Source organism: Cariama cristata, unplaced genomic scaffold (assembly GCF_000690535.1).
Source record: "Cariama cristata isolate BGI_N322 unplaced genomic scaffold, ASM69053v1 scaffold9511, whole genome shotgun sequence".
NCBI classification, from domain to species: Eukaryota; Metazoa; Chordata; class Aves; order Cariamiformes; family Cariamidae; genus Cariama; species Cariama cristata.
The window spans coordinates 5,500-27,266 of record NW_009598689.1 but is presented as its reverse complement, the minus strand read 5'-3'; the positions used below and the strand labels follow the sequence as shown (position 1 = coordinate 27,266).

Genomic DNA, 21,767 nt, shown 5'->3' with positions numbered 1-21,767 from the left:
AAGTTCAGAACAAGAGTACTTACCTAGTTGTTTTCGTGCCCTGTAGATGAAAATTTTGCCTCTTTTAAAGTTGTTGAAATTACATATTAACAGTTTTTGGATATTACAGATCTTTATGGACACATGCCTCAAAATTTTGGTGGAAGTTATAATTTAGAGTATAACATTTGGCTTCCTCTACTTACCTTATAATAATGTTGGAGGTTTACTCAAATTTCCTTGCTAAATACACATTATTTAAATTGTTAAACATGTCTAGAAATATGCTTGAAATTGTCTAATTTCAAATAATAGATGAAATTATAAACAAAATAATTTGTCCGTGTCACTTTAAAAATCCTCTCCTTGCCTTTTTTAGATAGGTCAGCATTACATATAATTGTGTTAATTGTTTTCTGTCTTTTTTATCTTTAAGAGTAATGATGGTTTTAGCTGGAAGGATCTTCTGCGAATAAAAAGTGCCCATAAACTTTTGTACGCCCTGGAAATTATTGAAGCTTTGGGAAAGCCCAACAGGAGAATAAGACGTGAATCTACGGTAATAGAGTTTCTGGCACAGAACATATGTTTTTCTCTCTGAACCAAAGTATATATTAATGAGCTATTTTATAGTATTTTAATTCTTTAACTGTGTTTACAATGAATTGTTCTTGTTTATCTTTAGGGAAGTTATAGCGATCTTTACCCAGACTCAGATGATTCAAGTGAAGATCAAATAGAAAATAGTAAAAACACATGGAGCTGCAAGGTTTGATTTTCCTACAGTATTCTGTGATACCTAATATAGTTTTTGAAAAAAGTTATAAAACAAAAACCCATATAAAACATTATCTATCTTGGAGTTTTTGATCTCAAATTTAGGTACAACGTTTTAAAGTTTTTCTGTGTCATCAGGCCTGTAAATTTGTCATAGTTGTGTACAACTGTTTCTTTTATTTTTCATAAAATATCCAGCTGAATAGTTCGTAATATTTTTATTATTTATAAAGCTTTGATTGGTATCTATCTGAACTTAGTGATATTTATGTATTTGCATTTTCTCACTTTGGTTCCATAATATACTTACAGTTTGTTGCTGCTGGAGGGCTCCAACAGTTACTAGAAATTTTCAATTCTGGAATCTTGGAGCCTAAAGAACAGGAATCATGGACAGTGGTAGGTGTTCATTCACCCTTTTGCTCCAGAATAACATAGCTGCAGTTGTAAAGACTTTCATTACTTTCAGGCTTTGTTATAGTTACTTTTCTGTAGTAAGTGAAATAAGTGAATTCTGTAGTTGAAATCACCAGAGTCTATGCAATAGCATCTTTTTTCCTTGAATATTTTATATTCCTGGAATAATTTATTTTCTTTTAAAAAAATCTTCATACTTCTGCTTTTATGTATTTTAAAAACGCCCTTGGTATTTTTATCTGTATTTTTGGTTTAATTTTTTGTCCAGTCTTAAAAAAATCATAGTTTGTAGAACATAAAAGTGTAGATCATGGGAACGTCTTAGAGAAACTAGGTTCCATCTTAGCAGTGATTGTAACTGCATTGATAATACTATTCCATATCACAGTTCTTTAAAAATGTCAAAATTTGCCAAACAAGATGTTGGTACTTCATTTTTGCCTTTTTTCTGCTTGTTTTGGGGAAGGTTGTTATTTGGAAACTTTTATTATAGCCTGTTTTAAAAGCAATAATCTGTTAATTATCTGTCCATGTGAAGAGGCCAAGAAATACCATTTCCCCTTGTTGGCATTGAAACGAAACTGGTAGTATTGTGGCTATGGTGTTAATAAAGACACTTTTCAATAATGAACATTATTATTATTAGTCATTCTTATTCATCATTATTCTGTTACTCGTTTGAGCTAAATTCATACCATAATGAACGCTTTTTTAATTAGTTAATTTTTCTCTTTTATTTTCAATTCTATGGCATTTGATTAAAAAAATTTGAAATATCTCAAGCTCTGAGTCATATGTACATAAAAAGATGTAAATTAACAAGCATACACATATATGTATAAAACTGATGACAGTTACTGAAATGCTAAAAAGAAGGCAGCTCTACTTTTTATTAAAAATTTGATAGTTTTTAACTGATGTTGGTGTATTTGTTCTAAAATTATTTCAATATTAGAAACAAATTGTCATTCTCTCTACCCAGTTTATAAACAAAAGTTTGTGTGATTGCCCTTGTTGATCTGCCCAGAAAGTATGCACAACACTGTGAAAATAGTAACAGATTCTCCAACTGAGTCCTGACTTACGCATGTGTGGGTACTAGATAGCTGGCATGCTTCATGTGTTGCTGTGACATGGTGCTCTTTTTTGTTAATTTTACCCTTATAATGCACCTTCCGCTCGTGGACCTGAGCAGGTGCTGTGTTTGGTCGTAGCCACACAGCTGAGAGCCATGAAAATTGATCTCAAGAGTTACAAAATGAATCGGTGGTTTTCATCAAACAAGAGATGTTGCAATACAAAATGGTATTTTTAAACTAGTATGTATTGTCTCTGCATGGTTAAATATATTCAGCCTGAGAGCACTTCTGTGTACAGTCCTCTATACCCGGTGCTATGGTTGAGTACAATGCAGGGAAGGCTCTTACCTGTTGAGCTTAACTCCTGTACTATTTCCTCTGTGTTATTTCATGCACTGAATAATAGAATGTCTTGTATGCACCTGTTAATAGACTAGATGATGAAAATGTTTTCATTGTAAGCTTTTTTTAATACCCTTGCTCTTCAGTGTCTATTCTGGTGAGGTTTTGACAGTTAGTTCTGGCTGTTTATATCTTACTTAAGCTTTATATTTCAAATTCCATAGTAGGTGTAGAATTATTTCTCAACTAAGTCCCTGAAAAAATAGAATTTGATTTTCTTCTTATTCCCAGTGGCAGCTAGACTGTCTTGCTTGCTTGCTGAAGCTGATCTGCCAGTTCGCGGTTGATCCTTCAGATCTGGATTTAGCTTACCATGATGTCTTTGCCTGGTCGGGTGTAGCGGAGAGTCACAGAAAAAGAACGTGGCCAGGCAAATCAAGGAAGACTGCAAGTGACCATACGAAGGGCCTTCATATACCTCGTTTAACAGAGGTAAGAGATAAACAGTGTGTTCATTTTGTGAACTTTAGAAAAATGACTCCTTTGTTGTGTGAAGCCTTTATTTTGGTAATAAAATAATGTAGTGGATAAGTTACTAGTGTTAATCTATATCCTACATGCTATTCTCTTCTAAAAGTATTTTAATTGCTTTAAACCTGGCAATTTTAAAAGCTGGAGCCAAAAAGTTTTTCTGCAGTTTGTGAGCATGTGAATTGGGAATTCAGAATTCCAGTGCTTTATCCCTGTTTCTTAGATTTTGTTTTCAAATTAGTTACCCTCTTTTTATGGTAACCTGTTATATGGGCTGTCCCCATCATCACTAAATCCATTTTAGATTCCTTTAGTAAACACTAAAATAACTTATTCTACTAAGGATATCTGGGTGAGTGTAAACTTACCTAAACCTGTAAACCTTCCTACCAGATTCCTGCATGCTAATTTCCTAATGTAGACCAAGCAAATGTAGTATTTTTGCGTCAGAGGTACATTCACTGTAAATTGATTGCTCTTGGCACAGGACCAGCTGTGATTGCCAGAAAGTTTTAGTCTGAACTGTGAGCAGGAGCCAAACCTTCCTATTTGTCATTGTTATACATGGAAAGACCTTAACTGTTAACATTGGCTGCGACTATTTTCTATAAGTGGATTTAAATTTTTAATTGTCAATTGATGAATATTTTTGATTGCAGTGGATTTGCTATCTAAATATTTTTAAAGATTTTCTTCAGACTTTGATTTGAAAATTCTGTATAGCCTGTCAGGTTCTCTAAAGATGAATAATTGAAGTGAATGTATAGTCAATAAAATGTGTTGATCACAGAGATGGGTGAAATTTACATATCCAACCTCATCCTCAACCCTGTCTCCTCAAGCCCAAGATTTTTAAAAGGAAGTGAATAGTCTATGCTTTTTTAAAAAAATTATGTTTTTACTAAAAGGATTGAATAAATGGTTGATTTTTCTATTCAGTTAAATTGTCTTTCTTAGAGAAATAGAATGAGATTTTAGCACCTAGACTTAGTCAATGAAATGCAGGATTTCAGATCTGCTTTAATAAAAAACCAATGTAAGTTTTAACTATGGAGATGCTATGATTTGTCTTTTGCTCTTCCTCCCTCTACACAGGTGGGTTTGTTTTAGATTCACACAGTGTGTATAATTTAAAAACATCAAAAAGCTTGTTGTTATATTAACTGTTTTTTTTTTTTCTTTTGACTTCAATTTTTAAAGGTGTTTCTTGTACTTGTCCAGGGAACCAGTTTGATTCAGCGACTTATGTCAGTTGCTTATACATATGACAACTTGGCACCTAGGTACAATATCTTTTTATTTTTGTAATAAAGCTAATCAAGTGTGCACATTTTCATTGCTGCTTTAAATAAAGTAAATAGCTCTTTCAGTTGTAGTCCCCATTAACACCCATATGAGAAATTTAAGTCTATAGGCATTAGGCTTGCTTCTCTTAGTCACCTCTTCTGGTTGTTATCCTACCCTTATAGGAGGAGTGAGAGAGAGGAGAGTGGCGAGAACTCTTAATGGTCAGGGTGTAAGACATAGAGCAACAAATTATATATGATATATATGAATTCTCCTGCCAAAACTGTTGCTTTGTTCGCTCTGTAGCAATTAGCATTTTCAATTTTAAGGCAATTTAAAGGAGAAATTAAAATAAGTTCGTTTTAAGTTGCTTAGTCACCTGCCACTTTTGACTTATTTTTCCCATCCTAATAATATTAGCTTATTACTGCTGAAATTACCCTTACTGTTTTAGCAAGTGTGCATGTACTGAAGGCAGAATTTTACCTTCAGAAATAGGTTATTAGAGATTTTTGTCCTTTTTGTCTTTTGTCCTGAGAAAAGCAATTCCGTGTAAGACTGCATCGTGACAGTCAGACTGATGGTGGGGACGTCAGGCATTTTACTGCACTTGATGATGTAGAATTACTTGATCCCGAGTAATGGATAGTGTGTTTTACCGTATTTTTAAAAGATTGTTAAGGACATTCAGAGCATTTCCAGTCAAGTCTGCAAGTGTGCCTAACTTTAACCTCTAGCTGAGTTGCAGGAATATTTTAAATATGTATGGTATGGTTTTGGTTTCATAACCTTTTAATGCAATTCATAAAAATGTAAGTAAATAAATACAAACATGTAAAATTTGTCTAAAGTTTGCAAATGTTTGTTCAAAGTGTGGTTCTTTATGAAGGGTACTAGCTTTCCTCTGTATGGGTCAGTTCTTAGTTCTGTTTTGCATTATCTCTTTTTTTGATAAAATAAAGGGGTTGTGGGTATTTTTTTCTTGGCTTTTTGTCTTGTAGTCAGTAAAGCTTTAAGGGGGTGACTTGAAGATTTTCATAGTTTTTTTTATTGTTGCTAATATTGAATACTGCAAGAAATGAATCCTTTTAAGATTAAAATGTTAGTTTTCTTAGTGAGTGCTTAAGAGTAACTGTGGTGTTACTTGTGTGTACTTGTATTTCTAAGTGATAATCTGTTAAATTCTGTGATAAAGTTCAAATGGCTTTATCTTCCTGTTTAGGGTGTTGAAAGCTCAGTCTGATCACAGATCAAGACATGAAGGTTAGTGCTGCAAAATAGCTATATGTTATGAACTAATAGTAGTGAAAACATGTTGAAGATAACAAGTTATGTGTTTGATTTGTTCCACTATTAGTATGCTATAAAAGTATGCTACTATAAAATGCTATTCCTTGCTAGTGAGGGCTGTTATAATCTTAGGTGGGAGTACACAGAGACGTCCCAGGACTTGCGTGGCTTTCCTTCTCTGGAAATTGTTTTATATGAATTGAAATTTTGTACTGTAGTAGCCTTCATCTCCAGAAGAGCTCTTCATGGTAGGAGAACCAGCTGTATTCTTATCTTCAAAAGAGCAGCATACGTAATACCATAATACAAGTCTCCAATAGCCACCTTTATTCTGGTTTACAGAAATAATTCTGGGCCCAGAATTTCTTGGAGCTCCCCCATCTATCCCTCTTGTGGAGGTTTCTTAGAAAAGATCTAAATGACCTGTGTCAGATTAAGTCTTTATCAAAGTAATTGTCAAAAGTACAGTGTAGGCATGCATAAATACAGGTATGTCCTCCTAGGCTTATACGTTGTCTTCAGTTTTTCCACTTTGTTCTGCCCTGCAGTTGTTAATGTCTATGAACCCAAATTCTCAGTATACGCTATGTCTCACTTACTGAAGTCTTACTTTCAGCTGTTAAGAAGGAAGGAACAGATACGCTAGTTTGTCCAGGGGAATGTTCATGTTAAGACATGATGCAACCCATTAGCAAAGTACCAGCTCACTGCTTAAGAAGTAGAAATGCAGGAAAGGATTGTGCCAGAGATTGTTAACACTTAAAGTAATCTAACGTAATTGTCATCAGTAGTACAATGGTCAATATTTAGTAAGCATATTGATAAAATTCTGAGTTTAGGTCGTATCTTACGTGCTGGTAAGGATTTAGTCTTGTACATTAGTATGACTGAAATAAATGTCATATGTGCTGGAAGTATGCAACTCTTCAACCTAAAAAGCCTATTATGTAAGTTACAGCGTGATTTACTCTTACCTCATTTTCTTCCAGTAACTCATTATTCAATGTGGCTCCTGGTGAGTTGGGCTCACTGCTGTTCCCTGGTGAAATCCAGTCTCGCGGACAGTGATCATTTGCAAGACTGGCTAAAGAAACTTACCCTTCTTATTCCAGAGGTATGAGAAAGGAGAGAGGTTATTGCATTACTAATTAGTGCATAATATGGAACAAGATTAACTTTGGTTTCAAGCTACCATTAAATTCAAAACATGTTGTTTCCTGCTAAAAGTAGGCAGCATCTGACTGAGTTACTTGCAATCCTGTTTAAGAAGTAATCAGTTGCAGTTAAAATACCATGTAAGATGGCATATTTGTGGTTGATTGCAAACCAATTTATAAACTCTTGTCTTTGTTCTTGGTTTCTGTTTGAAGGTCATTTTTTCATTGTAATTTGTTGACATTTCTGGGTGATGCCCTCTACGCTGAATTAGTCTAAATACATTTCCTCCATTATATTTTTTTTCAGCTCTACTTTTTATTACAAAACAAGGTGAATGAGAGTCGATATAAAAATGTCGTTACCAAATCTTTGCCTAGTTTTAAGTAATTTTTTCTGATGTAAGAAAAGCTTGAAAACTGCATAAAGATATGCATAGTGGAAAATTTGTGTATTTATTAGTGATTGCTTAAAGGTGCAATATGGACATGATGTGATAATTATTACCTGTTGGTTTATTACTCAAGCACAGAAAAAACTTACATGCTGACTCCATTAAAAAACCCTGGAAAAGAAAGAACGCAAACTTCCAAAGCTGGATTAGAGATAGTCTGTCGATATTTTTCTTAAGAAAAGAATAAAAGAAAGAAGAAAATAATTCTTCTAGTGAAATTAAACAAATTAACCATCTAGTTAGGAATGAGTAAGTGTAAGTTCAGGCATCTCAAAGGTTTCCCTAATTTGCCCCAATGTGATATTTTCTATTTTAGTAACTGGCTGTAATCTTTACTGTAGAAGATAGGTAACTCAAGAGACAAGGGGCAGCTTTTTTGTTAGAACAGTATCATTCTGTGAGTAATTTAAATGTATGTTATTTGTAATACATGTTTTTAGAAAGACAAACTCTGCCTTGATAACCTGATAGATATTACGAGAGGAACTTATTATGCACATATGAAAGAAAAGTCAACAAAAGAAAATAATCTTCTAAATAATGTGTGTAATCATTTAATTCTTTTATTTTTCATAAAGACTGCCGTTCGCCATGAATCTTGCAATGGTTTATACAAGTTATCTCTTTCTGGTCTGGATGGGGGAGACTCAATTAACCGATCCTTTCTGCTGCTGGCTGCCTCAACGTTATTAAAATTTCTTCCTGATGCTCAGGCTCTGAAACCAATCCGAGTAAGGATTTAAGAAATTACAAGACTTTATCGAAGATCTATTTAAATTTACTTTTGTTAATATGAAAAGAAAAAATGATAGCACGTTTTCATTATGTATGACACACTGTTTCTGATACACTGAGATTAAGACTTTTAGTTTAGATGCTTCCAGAAACTTCTTAAAGGTAGTTAGAGTTGTGACGCTACAGTAATTTAGAGCTTACTTGTGCTTGGAGAAATGCAGAATAGCATTTAGGAAGTGCTCTTGTTCTGGAATTTTAGTGTCCGCATAACACACTGTTAGGGAATAACAGTTGTGTTTTCAAAATATGCCTTGATTTCCCTTTTAAATGTAGATAAATTGATAACTGAATCAGTATGTTGTTTTATGTGTACATAGGTACCCTCTGTTGTTGTGGCTGAATGTTATTGTTCCCCAGCCAATTGCTGCTGTTTTTCTGTTGGGAGTGTTAGTGTCCTCACAGCTCTACTAAATAGTAAGAGATTCTGTGGACGCTGTCAAAGCTACTTGAGGAGGAGTTCTTGCTGTTAATATATGCAGGTTAACGGAGATGGTTTGAACTAACCTGGTTGGTTTTGCCCAAAGTCAATTAGGGATTGTAGACCTAGCAATGCCTATCAGGGGAGGCTGTGCCGACTTCAGCTGATGTTGTTAGATCTGAAGGAGAGCACTTGTATGGACTTGTATGGCAGTGAAATATGAACCTGGATTTTGGGTCTGTCAGGCAGTTACTCTTGTGACCCTGTATGACATTTGATTTCAGGTGAGAGCAGTTCGTTCAGTTTAAGTCTGCTTTCACTTTAACCTCTGTTGATATTAAAAAAAAAAAGTTAAATAAAAACAATCTACAGAAGATTTTGCATTATTTGACTCATTTTCAGAACAGTTTGAAATTAGAATTGTACTAACTAATGCTGAATTCAGCCAGTTTCTCTTGTTTTGTGCAGGCTAATACTGAAAATTTTTGCAATTTGCAGTGGGTAGGATGGAGTCAATAGTATTCTAAATTTTTCTAAGGGTCTAGCAAATAATCCTGACAGTCTTCCAAGAAAATTAATAAATATTGCAGAACTAAAATAGAACACACACTGTTACCATTCTAAAATACATTGTTCTTGTACTTGGCTTGTCTTAAATAAGGGCTTGAAGAAACTAATATTCTTGTAATGGTTACTGTGTTGACTACATTTTTTTAACACACAGTTATTTTGTCTGATGTACTTCAGAACAAAAGCAATTTCTTTTCACAGATAGAGGATTATGAAGAAGAAACAGTGCTGCGACCGGGTTGTAAGGAATATTTTTGGCTGCTGTGCAAACTGATTGATAACATACATGTCAAAGATGCAAGTCAAGTAGGTTTTGCTTTGCGTTCGTATGAATGTTTGCTTTTTTAAATTTGGGTATTCAAACCACTTTTACATCAGTGTGAGACATTTTTACTTAAGATATGGTGAACTGCTGTGAACAGCTCTTGGACCTTTCCCATTTCCCACCTTTCCTTACTCTCTGATGTGTATTTAGTAGCTCTTGGTCAAAGGAAGCTTCAGATACTGAACCTGTAGAGTCAAAGGGGGAAATGGGTATAATACACAAGGAGAGTGAGCTTAGGTGAAGGTGACAGACATTGAGAATACTGCAATTATCTATGAGATTCACTGTTGATAATTTCAATGCTGTCTAAGGAGGAGCTAATCAAATATTTGACTAAAGCTGAAAGAGGAAAAAATTTCAGTTAACAGCCACTTTGCTGTTAGGTCAGCTGTTAGAACCTGTAGCACAGGTTAGAAAACTTAGAGCTTTTGAAACTTCTCTAAAGGGTTAAAGTTACCTTTTGGGCAGACTCTGCAACTGCTTATGGCTGGTGGCCCTACATAGATCTCTCTAATTCATTCTCATTGTTGTGGCAGGAGTGTGGGAAGGGAAGGAAGATAAAGCCTTAATCCTGGTTTCGCCAGAATGGAAAAGTCTTGTCCTCTCCTAACTCTGGATGTTCCTAGTAGAGGCAAACATTTCCCCCCACACGCCACCATGATTCCTCTGCTCGGTTTCCTTCCATGTCTGTTTTGTTCATTGAATCTCTTAGCTAGGCTACAGTTGTGCCTGCTACTTCTGCATGCTACTCAAGCGAGAAATGCTAATTGGAGTTTTCAACCTTCTGACCACAACCTGTGCTCCTGTGAGAAATAACAGCTAAACACTTCTCTTTAAAATAGTACTATTCCATTTTTTTCCACTATGGTAGATATAGTATATTTGTGGGATCTGGAATTGAAAGAATAAATGTTACTTCATTTGAGCTGTACAGCATTGATTTTTAAAAACAGTTTTATTGCGTTTATAAAAATGTATTAAAATACTGTTGCAAGCATGTTTGAAAGATGAGTTTTAATCATCCCTGTTTTTCTATGTGTAATAACAAAATTTCATGCAAAAGCATAACCATAGTTTCAGACTAGGCTTATAAGTTGTAGATCATGAAGTGCATAATTATTTTCCATTTATATTCCATTTTCTTTGTTTTTAATCAGACCACGCTGCTTGATTTAGATGCACTAGCAAGACATCTTGCTGACTGCATTCGGAGGTAAGGTTTGCCAACAGTAATTTCACTTGCAAGTTGCATTATATTTATTGTTAGTGGAACAGAGTTTTAACATTTCTTCTGTATGTATGTGTACTTATAGCAGAGAAATCCTTGACCATCAAGATGGTAATATAGAAGACGATGGACTTACAGGACTGCTTCGTCTTGCAACAAGTGTTATTAAGCACAAACCACCCTTTAAATTTTCTCGCGAAGGCCAGGTAAGAAAAAGGCAATGAAAAACTGCAAAGAAATCAAAATAGTGTCATCTCTTGTTACTGTACTTTCTGTGTTTCACCTTTTTTCCACTATTTTGATTGCAGGGCTCGATATATGAGAGTATGTCATAGTTCTAGCCTTAGGATGATGGATAAAAACAGACATCTCTTTCCTTTATTAAGTAGCACGTGCAGTCCTTTCCTTATCTAGCCGTATTTAATTTCAGGATAGAGTTCTTACACCCTAGAAATTTTATTTATTTTCATTTATTATCTTTAAATGTTTTTAGTATTGATCAGCATTAACTGGTTTAAAAATCATTGAAAACAGCTGCTTTTTGACCATATCTTGGGACAATTGTGATCTAAAAGTAGCTTTTAAGCTCTACATCTGCACAGTGGCAGACAACCTGTTAGAAGAATATTACATTCCACCTGTGCTTGTACCATAGGAGAGTGGCGAGGCAGGGGAAGCTGCTAAAAAAATTCCTACTTTGTGTTTTGGGGCCTCATTGTCTAAAAGAAAATGAAAATTCGTGGTGTAAAAACTGACGTAAACGGACGTTTTCGCCTGGTGTAAAAGCTGACTTAAACTGATGGATTTTTTTCTATAGATTGTACTGAGCTTATGATTGGACCTTCAGTGAGGTTTCACCAGGAAAATGGTCCCCTGTATCCAATTATGTTGGATATATCCTGTCTGTTACTCTGTTATCATAAAATGGCCCTGAAGGTAATTTTACTGTCCAACAGTTTTAATAGTGTCCACATTGTGCCTACCTAACATAAAGGTACATTGCTGACAGCATTTTAAAAGGCTACTACTATGTAATTCTCCTGGAATAAGTGTATTTTAAGTATGGAGAACTTGCAGATTAAATTAGAGCAGGAATTCAATTCACAGAGTGCAGTGTGGAGGATGATGTAAAAATTAAAACAGAAGAGGTGTGCAAAGATCAGATTTATGTAGCTTGGATACATGAAAAGTATAAGAAGAAAAGGAAGTGGAAGCTTAAGTAGAGAGGAGTGATACTATACAGGATCTTAAAGTATGTTGGATGTATGTAGTATATCACAGGGAGGACAGAAATTTGATTTGAAGAAAGGATGAATGTGAATGGAGCAATATCCACAACAAACTCCTCAAAAAGAAATTAGCTCTGCTGAAAGACACGCACTTAGTACCTTTTCAGAGACTAAGTCATGATGTAGTATTAATTTTTTTTAACTCTGTGTACTGTTAAGAACACTTATTAACTGCACATTACAAAGTGCATTAGTGAAGAGTTTTGTGTTGTGTTCCAAGTAATAGAACAGGATTGTAAAACCGCATGCTTCTCTCTCAGCAAATGCTGGTGAAAAAATATCCAGCAAAATACACTGGCAAATACTGAAAATAGTTTAGACTTGCCCAGAGGATTCTGATGCTCGGCTGTGCCTTTTCTTCCCTACAGATTCCTTCTCTTACTAAGTAAACAAACTTATTGTTTGGCAAATATTGTCAAACTTTAAAGGTCACATTTTGTGACAGTAATGGATACTCAATCTGCCTTCTTTGATGTCTTTTGTAGATAATCACTACCTACCTTATTCTACACTAAGTTGGCAAAAATACATTTCTAACATAATACTGGCTAACACATCTGCACTAGGAAGGTATAACTTAAGGCCACTTTGATGGTAAAGACGTATTTTTAACAAGATTAGGGGTTTGCATTTAGCCTCTGAACAAAATCATCTATGGTGTTCTTTGTCTTCCCTGCTCCAACATGTCAGAATTCAATCAGCACAAATACAAGATTGAGAATGTTAAACAGAAAAAGATAGATGCAGATCTCTGAAGTTACTGCTTTTCTAGTCTGGGACACCTTAAGGTGGCTGGTGTGTTAAAACACCTGTTTGAAAAAGGCTGCAGCACAGCCTAAAACTCCACTTAGTAGATGCAGCTGGTCTGCTGATGAGGTGTAACCATCTACACCTGGTAAGTATGGTTAGGATTGAAAAGGAATGGGACTGCTGCTTCACAAGCACTCCTGATACAGCCTAACTACCAAAAAACCAGGTATGTATTTATTTTTAGTTTTATGCATTTTCTTTCTCCAAAGTGTGGAGGAATCTGGAAGAACTTTGTTTAACTATATTGGCCAGGAGAAGACCAGTAAAGATAAATAACAGTGTATAATATGTATTTATCATCCAAAGACATCCTGACTTGGTACAGCTATGCTTTGTGCCTTTTATAGTTCAGTTAATATTCCAAACGTGAAACAATACCAAAACACACTTGGAGTATACATGGTACATAATTTAGTGTGTGTTTTAAGATTGATTAGTATTTCATAAAACTCAAACAAGTAGAGTGATTAAGGTTATGTGCTGTCTTTCACTAGGAGAAACTAGTTTTAAAGTTACTAAAAATATGTGTGTGTGGTTTGTCAAATTAAATGATCAGTCATGAATCGAGCTTAATTTCTCATTCTTTTCCAGTGGACATGTTTCTTTTAGGCTATAATATGGTTACAGTGCACTTTATGTAGTATAAAGTAAGTGGTTGAAATTTGTAATTCGTAACTTGTATACAAGTCAGAAAGTTCTGTAAATAAGAGGTCTAGAAAGCTTATAGAAAGTTTCTAGAAGATTGTTAACACGTGACTATTGTCTTTTAAGAATATGTTCAAACTGCTAAATGTACTGATTGAACTGTTTTACAGGAGTTTCTGAGAGATATCTTCAATCTTCTGTTCTTGCTGCCAAGTTTGAAAGATAGACAACAGCCAAAATGCAAGTCACATTCTTCAAGGGCTGCTGCTTATGACTTGTTGGTAGAAATGGTAAAGGGGTCCGTGGAAAACTACAGGCTGCTCCACAACTGGGTTATGGCACAACATATGCAGTGTAAGAACCTTTATTCATATATAGTTTCGGAGTATTTTGTGGACAACTAGTCCATTTGCATTTTCTGTTCATTTTAGTTTTGGTTTGAATTTTCGGATTTATAAAGTTCAGTAAAGAAAATAGGAGTGTACTAGTAACATGGACTCCCATTTTGAAGACTGTGTTTATGAGGGGGATGGCTAGCTACCACTGTGAACAGTACTGCAATCGTCGTGTTTCTGTTTCCTCCTGAAATACATCAGAAGGGTCTGCATTTAATGGTTTTCTAAAAATAATGATCTATTAAGAATGCATAGGTAGAAACAGGGAAGTGCAAAGTTGACACAGAATATTTTTACTTAAACTGAATAGTCCCAGTTTCCAAAAGTTGTTGCCACTAACGCTGCTCTTAAAATTCCACTTTGTAGCTCTACTGCTTGTCCAGCATCACTTACAGTAGTGTCACAGAGCAGATCTAGGCATCTTTTGCTCACCTAGCAAATAAGTGGATTTAATCCCTTGTATAATTTTCAGGTCATCTGTTCGTAAATACAGATTACTTAAAATATGTGGTCCTGTTAAATGACACTGACACATAGATAACATTGTTAGAGTGGATTTTACATGTTTCGTTGGCTTGTCCTGTATTTTAATTTCTGTTTTCCCTTTCTAACCTAAAGAAACATGGTATGTTTATGCATAACCCAAAGTATATAAACCACTCTGAGGTAATGTAGATATATTGGCTGTTGACAGCACTGTCATGTTTTCAGAGTCTCTAATGTTTTTGTAGTTGACTTCCAGTCTGTACCCAGATGTCTACAGTGCTAATACAATTTTGTTATGCCTCTTAGCTTTCATGTTTCCTGTGTTTTGGGAACTCGATTCCTATGTATAATATGTAAATTACCAAAATTTGAAGTTAGTTAGTATTTTCTCTGTGATTTGAAAATTCTCATTATGCATTTTTAGCTTGATAGATTTCCTTTCACATATCCAGTTTAAATTCCTGTAACCTGAGTATCTGTAACTTATTCTAATCTATGGAATTGATTTAGTGCCTTACAATTCAGGAATCAGAAGAGAAATCCAATCGTAATAATGTTTTGTGTTCCGTACTCACATGCCTGAGGCCTTCGAAAAAGCCTCCAAAGTCTCCCATGTTCAGGGAAAATAATATGAAGAATGTGTTTTACAAAAATATTGGATATTTCTGTTAGCTGTGAGTATATCTTCTCCTGCTGAGGTGGTCTGTATCTTTCCAGGTGCAATCTTTAATTTTTTACAGTATTTTTCTCACTCCAAATCGCAGTAATTCCTAGGTGCTGAAGTTTTCCATAACATTTACCACAGTTGTTACTTTCTTTCAAATACTCTTCTCTAGGTTGTTCCTTCCTGAGTTCTCCAAAGCCATCTGATCTGTGCTCCTGCTCCATATTCCTTTTGTCTCAGTTTCATGAAAGTTAATTTTATTATAGCTGGCAGAGTGCCATTCTCTCTTTGTGATGTGCAGCTGACACAGGATTTATGATACCTCATTTGTTTAAAGTCTTGTTACTCCATTAATATGATCCAAAGATTCTTAAAACTGGATTTTTCCAGTTTGCTTATCTCTATAATCTTACTAGTCTTTAAAAATCTTCAGCCTGTCTCTCCTGTTCTTCTTAGGAGAAACAGTAAGGAAAATATTATCAATTTCCATCCTGTCTTTGTTTCTAATATTCTAGTTTTGCTGTTCATTGGAGAAATTTTTGATCCTGCCACTTGTACAGTTGTTGTCCTCTAGTCTCACCAATTGCTGTCTCTGCTATTCCACCATTTTTTCTTGCACTCCTAACTGATTGAAGGCAGAATGTTCTTAAGAGATGATGTTAATTTAATACAGGAAAATAAAGGAAGATTTTAAAAAAGAAAACACCTTGTTAAGGGTTTCTAGTACATTTTCTTTGGGACAAAAAAAAATTAGGGTTCTAGTTAAAAATGATATTACCAAGACTCTGTTCTAGCAGTCATATTAAAATGTACAACTGTATACTGTTCTGCAGACTTGTGCTAGTATGAATAATGTAAACTAGTCGTAGTAAAGTTTTAACTGCAGCAGCATTTTTCTCTAAAGTTTCCACTAACAGCTCCCTTCATTGATGGATGGAAGAAGGGAACGGACTTGTGTGCTTTTTTCCTACTTCACAGATAGAGTGTTTTTCACTGAAGACATAGGGATGCCTTCATGCATTTTCAGCAAGTGCTAACCATAGGAGATGAACTGCTAAGTAGCTGATGTCAGCTGACTTTTCTCCTTGCTTTTCTCAACAGGGAGGACTAACAATGCAGATTCTGATCTTACTAAAGAGGGGCTTTAGATACCCTCTGTTGTTCATCAGATTTCTTGCAGTGTTTTGGAGCTTTGCTTTCTTTAAAGACCAAGACTAATAAAAACATTCAGTTCAAAGGAGGGAAACAAGACCAGCTGCTTTGCTTTCTGGCAAGTTCAAGATAGTGTCTGAAGCATGATCAGAAGGTGGAATATAGAGAAATAATGCACGGTCATTTGAAGAGGGAGAAATTAAGTTTTATTTTGCTTAAAACAGAATGTGAATATTGCAAGTTTGGTTACAGTTTCCCTGTCTCTTCCTGAGAAAAGGCTGATTTCTGTATTGACAGTGAGAAATAAAGAAGATAAACAAATGAGGCTCAAATTGAGCTTTCTAGTTAAGATCCATATGGAAGGAGAGCTCTTATTATGAAAATGAAGACAGTTGCTTCCAAATCCCACGGTGGGGAAAAGATCTTCCTGAGAAATTCCTTGTCAAATTTCTGAAAGCTCTTTGTCAGATTGAGGTAGGAGGAAGATATTCCCAACAGCTCTCATGAAGTATAAAGAAGTCATCTGATTTCTTTGTAATTACAACTTGATGAGCTATAAGCAGAGTGATAGATGCTGAATCCTTACATCAGGAGCAGTGAATTAAGATGTTGCAATGTAAGGATTTCAGTTAAGGGAGGGAATTTTGTGCTCTTCTGCCATGCTAATTGCTTTCTTTAGGAGGTTAAAGGTAGAGGAGAGCTTTGTTTCAACTGGCTGATCCGCCCAATGTAACGAGGTAACATGAGGTCACGCTACTGAGATTTGTTGAAACAGGAGAATTAAAAGTCTTTCCTTCCCTACTTGAAGCTGCAGGGCTAATAGTTGTTTTGATGCCGATGCCAAAATGAAGATTACAACAATTACTTGTGCAACAGAACATCTTGTGGGTCTGGTCTCTGAAGATGTGAGGATCTGTTCAGAGGATGCCAAATAGTTTCCTGATTTATAGCTGGTAGTATGAATTAAGAAGAATTGTTAATGAGCCTTTAATCTTTTGACAAAATAATTAAGGTTTTAAAATTTAAATCTTGAACCCACATAGCTTTTGTGGATTATAAAATAAATCCAGACTATTTTTTCACTTTTTTTCTCTATATCTGAACATATACTTCAATGGAGGTGCTGAATTATTTGTAGGACACTCTACCTTTTTGGAGAGTGATATCCTTGGGGATGAATAGCGAAGCTAGATGCATCGCAAGTTTCTGTGTCAAACTTCTTGCATACCAAGGAAGATAGGCTGCAGTGAATTTCTTTGGACACTGGATTAGTTCCTCCATAATTTAGTGCGTGTGTCATCTAGTTGCCTCTGCAGCTCAAATGATTAATTCCCTGTTCCATTCTCCTGCGTGGGATGCTAGAAGCAGCAGCCTGTCGGTGTGTAGAAGCAGTACTAATCACTTACAAATGGTTTATCTAGTCTGGTTACCATCTTCTTGACTGGCAGATGAGGAGAACTTTCCTATTCTTCTGAGTTCTTGGCAGCCATATCAGAATAAGGCTTATTAAGAGTCTGTCAGGCTTGCCTACCTTGTCTAGGGCCATGCTGCGTAAGTAGTGCATCAGGTATGAAATATAGAGGAACAAAAAACTTGCAGGAAAAGAAAATGTCTTTTCAATCTGATTCTCTAGGCAGTTTGCTTCTTGCTGACTCCTATTTTTCTTGTAGATTGCAGGTTTCTTTGGTACATATGGCTTTGAAGTGCAGTAAAAACCATTTCTTCTCTTCCTATAAAAACTGTTCCCAAGTTTATTCAAGCTTGTGTATAGCCATCCACTTCATTTCACTGCACTTTTGTGTCTTATCTCTGATAAGCATCTATCCATGCTTTGTACTGCTCAGAAAGTTCTTTTGCTAGCCTGGCATCCTTTGTAGTAGATGTCAGTCTGAAACCAGCTTCTCTTCTGAAAAGAAAGGTCTCACTTCGTGTGTGTGTTATCTCTGATACCAAATCTGTGGTTTGTTGTGTGAAGGGAAGGCTCCCTAACTTGAGTCTCCGGGTGCAGAGACTCTGCTTTCTTTCAGTGTAACATAAGGGTGCATGGGAATGGGTAGTAGAAATTCTGAGTAATTTTTGTGCTGGGGGAATGACTGGTGTACATTTGGGAGCTTGTGAGTGTTGTATGTTACCAGTTAAAAGTATGCTCTCAGTGGTTTAGGCAGTGCAAGTGTTGAGAGCTATGATTGGCTTGTATTATTAAAAAAACCTTTATAAAAAATGCATGGCAACCAATGTCTAGAATTTATGGATGCTCTTGATGATGAAAACATGATGCGGTTTTACCAAACTTTAGTTTGAAGATACAGGCTGGTAGACCGTTACTATGTGTAATACTACCACTAGAACAAGCATAAGAGATGATACTTGCCATGAGTAATGTTTTGGAGAGCACAGCAAATCCCTTGCAGCCCAAAGTAGTGTGGCATCTAGAAAGGCTTGCTGCCGTATCAAGTGATTTTCCCTGATGTACCTATAGTGCATTTTCTTAAAAAGCAGGTACAGTGTGGCTCATGTCTATAAATGTAGACTGCATAAACAGGATGCATTTTATTAATGTAAGCATAAAGCTTTTAACTGCATTTATGTTTTTGTACGTTGTACTTTGATTTTTTTTTTTCTGCATGTGTGATTCATATTTTTTACAGCTTCCCATGCACCTTACAAGTGGGATTATTGGCCACATGATGATGTGCGTGCTGAATGCAGATTTGTGGGTCTAACTAATCTTGGAGCAACATGTTACTTAGCATCCACTATTCAGCAACTGTACATGATACCGGAGGCCAGACAAGCAATCTTTACTGCAAAGGTATGCTTTGGGCTCTTGTGTTCCTTGTGTGGATGTTGATAGAAGTTTAAATTTAGAATCAGTGCAAATGCTGATAAAGTATAGACTTACTTTTCTTTATCAAGAAATAAGTCTTAATATTTCTTCAGGTTTTAGTTTGGTTTTTGTTCAGTTGGATTCTTTTCCTGATGTCGAAAGCAAAGAGATTTTTTTTTTTAAAAAATATGTTTGTTATGCAGTAGGTTCTTAAGATGGCATTGTAATAAAACATGTTCTCCAACTCGTATTTGTTGCTATCGACTAGATTTATTCAGTTTGGTTTTATGTGAATTGTCTGTCGATTCTTAACTGCTAATTTGTCATTTTGTTAGAATAAATGTCATTCGTCTTGAACATTTATAAAGTCCCAGAGCACTTATGTCATGCTACTGGAAGTACAACAAGTCCTGTAAATTATTACACATTGGTTAACTTCCAGAAATATACTATTATTACTTCTAGCCATTTATTGTAAAAGAGAAAGCTTCATTTTGGTCTCTGACATCAACAGGGCATATATGATATGTGAAACACCCTAACTGGCAGTGAGCTGGTCACTTTTTGTTACCATTGAGTTATTGGTAGTTGTCACTTAACTTCATCCAGTATTAACCATTTATAAATAAAAATAAAATAAGAGGGAAGCTGCTGGTCTGCAGGTGAAATGTATTACATAGAGGGTTGATCGGAACTCCCACAACATCTATGAATTGAAAAAAAATTATTCCAAAATTACTACAGTCTTGTAATTAATACCTTCCCCAAAACTGGTAGCTGCAGTAAATTTTTAGAAAATAGAGTTATTTTTTTGACTTGGGTTTAATGTTGACATGCCAAAAAATGAATAGGTAGTGCTTTATATTTAAGTGTAAAATAGTGTATTGTGTGTTCTTGTACACAATAATTTTTCTTAATTGTCCCTATTAAAGTTGTTTGGGTTTTTTATTTTAAAAGATTCTCTTTTTTTCATGATTTTCAGGACTGGTTTTTGAAAATAATAAGCAAAAAGATAAAGTCTTCTTTTATGAATTTTTTTTAGTATTCAGAAGATATGAAACACAAGACCACTCTACTAGAACTCCAGAAGATGTTTACATACTTAATGGTAGGTGCGACAGAGGATATTTTATAATAGTATCATATTTTCAGAAAAAAAAGGCAAGAAAAATGTAGTTACCATTCTATATGTAAATTCTTGGCAGGTTAAGTCCATTGTGCTTAAGTTTTGTAAATGAGCGTGTTAACTGAAATAGTTTTTACCCACTTTAAAGCTGTTATTTAGCAAATCAGTTAAGCAAACATTGGCCTAATAGTTTTCATGAAGAGGCAGTGTAAATCCTAATCTAAGATAGGGTTTAATATTGGGTACCAACTATAATGAGCAAGCACCAGCTCTCAAACGTTAGTGATTGCTACTGTGTTCTTAAAAAAATGTTTGTAAAGTGAATACGTGGGAACATCAGGCTCAGGTGCCACAGTCTGAGCGTCTTTCGTTTATTTAAACCTTTACCCCCAGCACGTTAATGCTCAGGTGATCACGGGGTGCTTACCATAGCTATGGGACTTCATTACAAGTGAGTTACGAGTATGAAAATCGAGTCTGCTTTTTAGTTACAGTCATGGTGTAGCTGGATATCAGGGCTGTCCCTTGTATGGACACCCTGTGAGCTTACATTGCTAAATCTCTTGAGCGGTCAGGAGCTCCCTGGCCAGGCATCTCCTTGAATGCAGTAACAGAGTAGAGGAAAGGAATTTCAGCATGTAGTGCCTGCCATGACTCATAGGAAAAAATAAATCTAGGTATTTACATAGGCATAAATAATACAGAAACATAAAAACATATGAAGATTTACCATTACTAAAATCTTGAAGAAGGACTTTATTCCAAAAAAGGTAATATTTACAGGAAGCACTGTCTTGCCACACATCCTTAAAAGACAACTGTATGTATATCTTTGTTTACAAGAACAAAGTTCCTTCAGCTGTAAATGAGTTCTGCATTCCCAGTGTTCGAGGCAGTGGAATGGGGGATGTTTTCTAAAGAATTGCTTTATACTGCAAATTCTTTTCTCTGGCTAAATACATGCAGTTGAGAACTAGATGATACAGTTTTATACCATAGAGAAGTCTGAATGAGAATTAAGCACCTATCAAGGTTTATGTCAGTAATGTCCAGAAATACATAAATACAGGCTGATTTTCCTCATAGTTTATTTTGCAGAAACTGGATGTGTCACATCTTCAGCCAAGTTCTTTTATTTTAATGAATAATTTTATTAAGCATTATTTAATGATATTTTACTAATGATATTTTAATAATGAATGTCATAATAATGATAATCTGTTAGTTAAAAACTGCTTTATGTTTCATCAGAAGCATTTAAGCACTTAAAAAACTGTGTTGCCTGATGCGCATATGGAGGTACTGTATGTAAAAGTATGTCCTTTTTTAAGCAGACATTCATATATATATATATTCAGTGTATATCTGTGTAACTTCAAAATACAAGGATTTATGTTGATTGGTTTTGCTTATTTTTTACCTAAAGGAAAGTGAATGTAAGGCATACAATCCAAGACCTTTCTGTAAAACCTATACCATGGATAAGCAGCCACTGAACACTGGAGAGCAGAAAGATATGACTGAATTCTTCACTGACCTAATAACAAAAATAGAAGAAATGTCTCCAGAACTGGTGAGTTATTAAGAGGGAGCAAGAGGGAGCTTGAAAACTTACGGATTTACTCAAATTTCCTTGACAGAATTTATTAATTCATTCACAGAAAAATACCGTGAAAAGTTTGTTTGGAGGTGTTATCACAAATAATGTTGTTTCTTTGGTAAGTAT

The 21,767-nt window shown here is 35.2% G+C and overlaps 1 protein-coding gene across 1 annotated transcript in view; it reads left to right on the top strand.

The window, feature by feature from the left end:
• Positions 1-21,767, top strand: part of USP34 (ubiquitin specific peptidase 34) — a gene marked incomplete at both ends in the record, with an annotated part of 76,143 nt that overhangs the window by 50,001 nt on the left and 4,375 nt on the right. The window contains 16 exons of the mRNA XM_009709393.1: positions 416-538; positions 665-748; positions 1,069-1,155; positions 2,886-3,086; positions 4,326-4,408; positions 5,635-5,675; positions 6,692-6,816; positions 7,890-8,042; positions 9,296-9,400; positions 10,577-10,632; positions 10,733-10,853; positions 13,562-13,745; positions 18,737-18,900; positions 19,958-20,023; positions 21,468-21,614; positions 21,703-21,759. Of these exons, the coding sequence (XP_009707695.1) occupies positions 416-538; positions 665-748; positions 1,069-1,155; positions 2,886-3,086; positions 4,326-4,408; positions 5,635-5,675; positions 6,692-6,816; positions 7,890-8,042; positions 9,296-9,400; positions 10,577-10,632; positions 10,733-10,853; positions 13,562-13,745; positions 18,737-18,900; positions 19,958-20,023; positions 21,468-21,614; positions 21,703-21,759 (1,797 nt within the window). The remainder of the gene's footprint in view (positions 1-415; positions 539-664; positions 749-1,068; positions 1,156-2,885; positions 3,087-4,325; positions 4,409-5,634; positions 5,676-6,691; positions 6,817-7,889; positions 8,043-9,295; positions 9,401-10,576; positions 10,633-10,732; positions 10,854-13,561; positions 13,746-18,736; positions 18,901-19,957; positions 20,024-21,467; positions 21,615-21,702; positions 21,760-21,767) is intronic.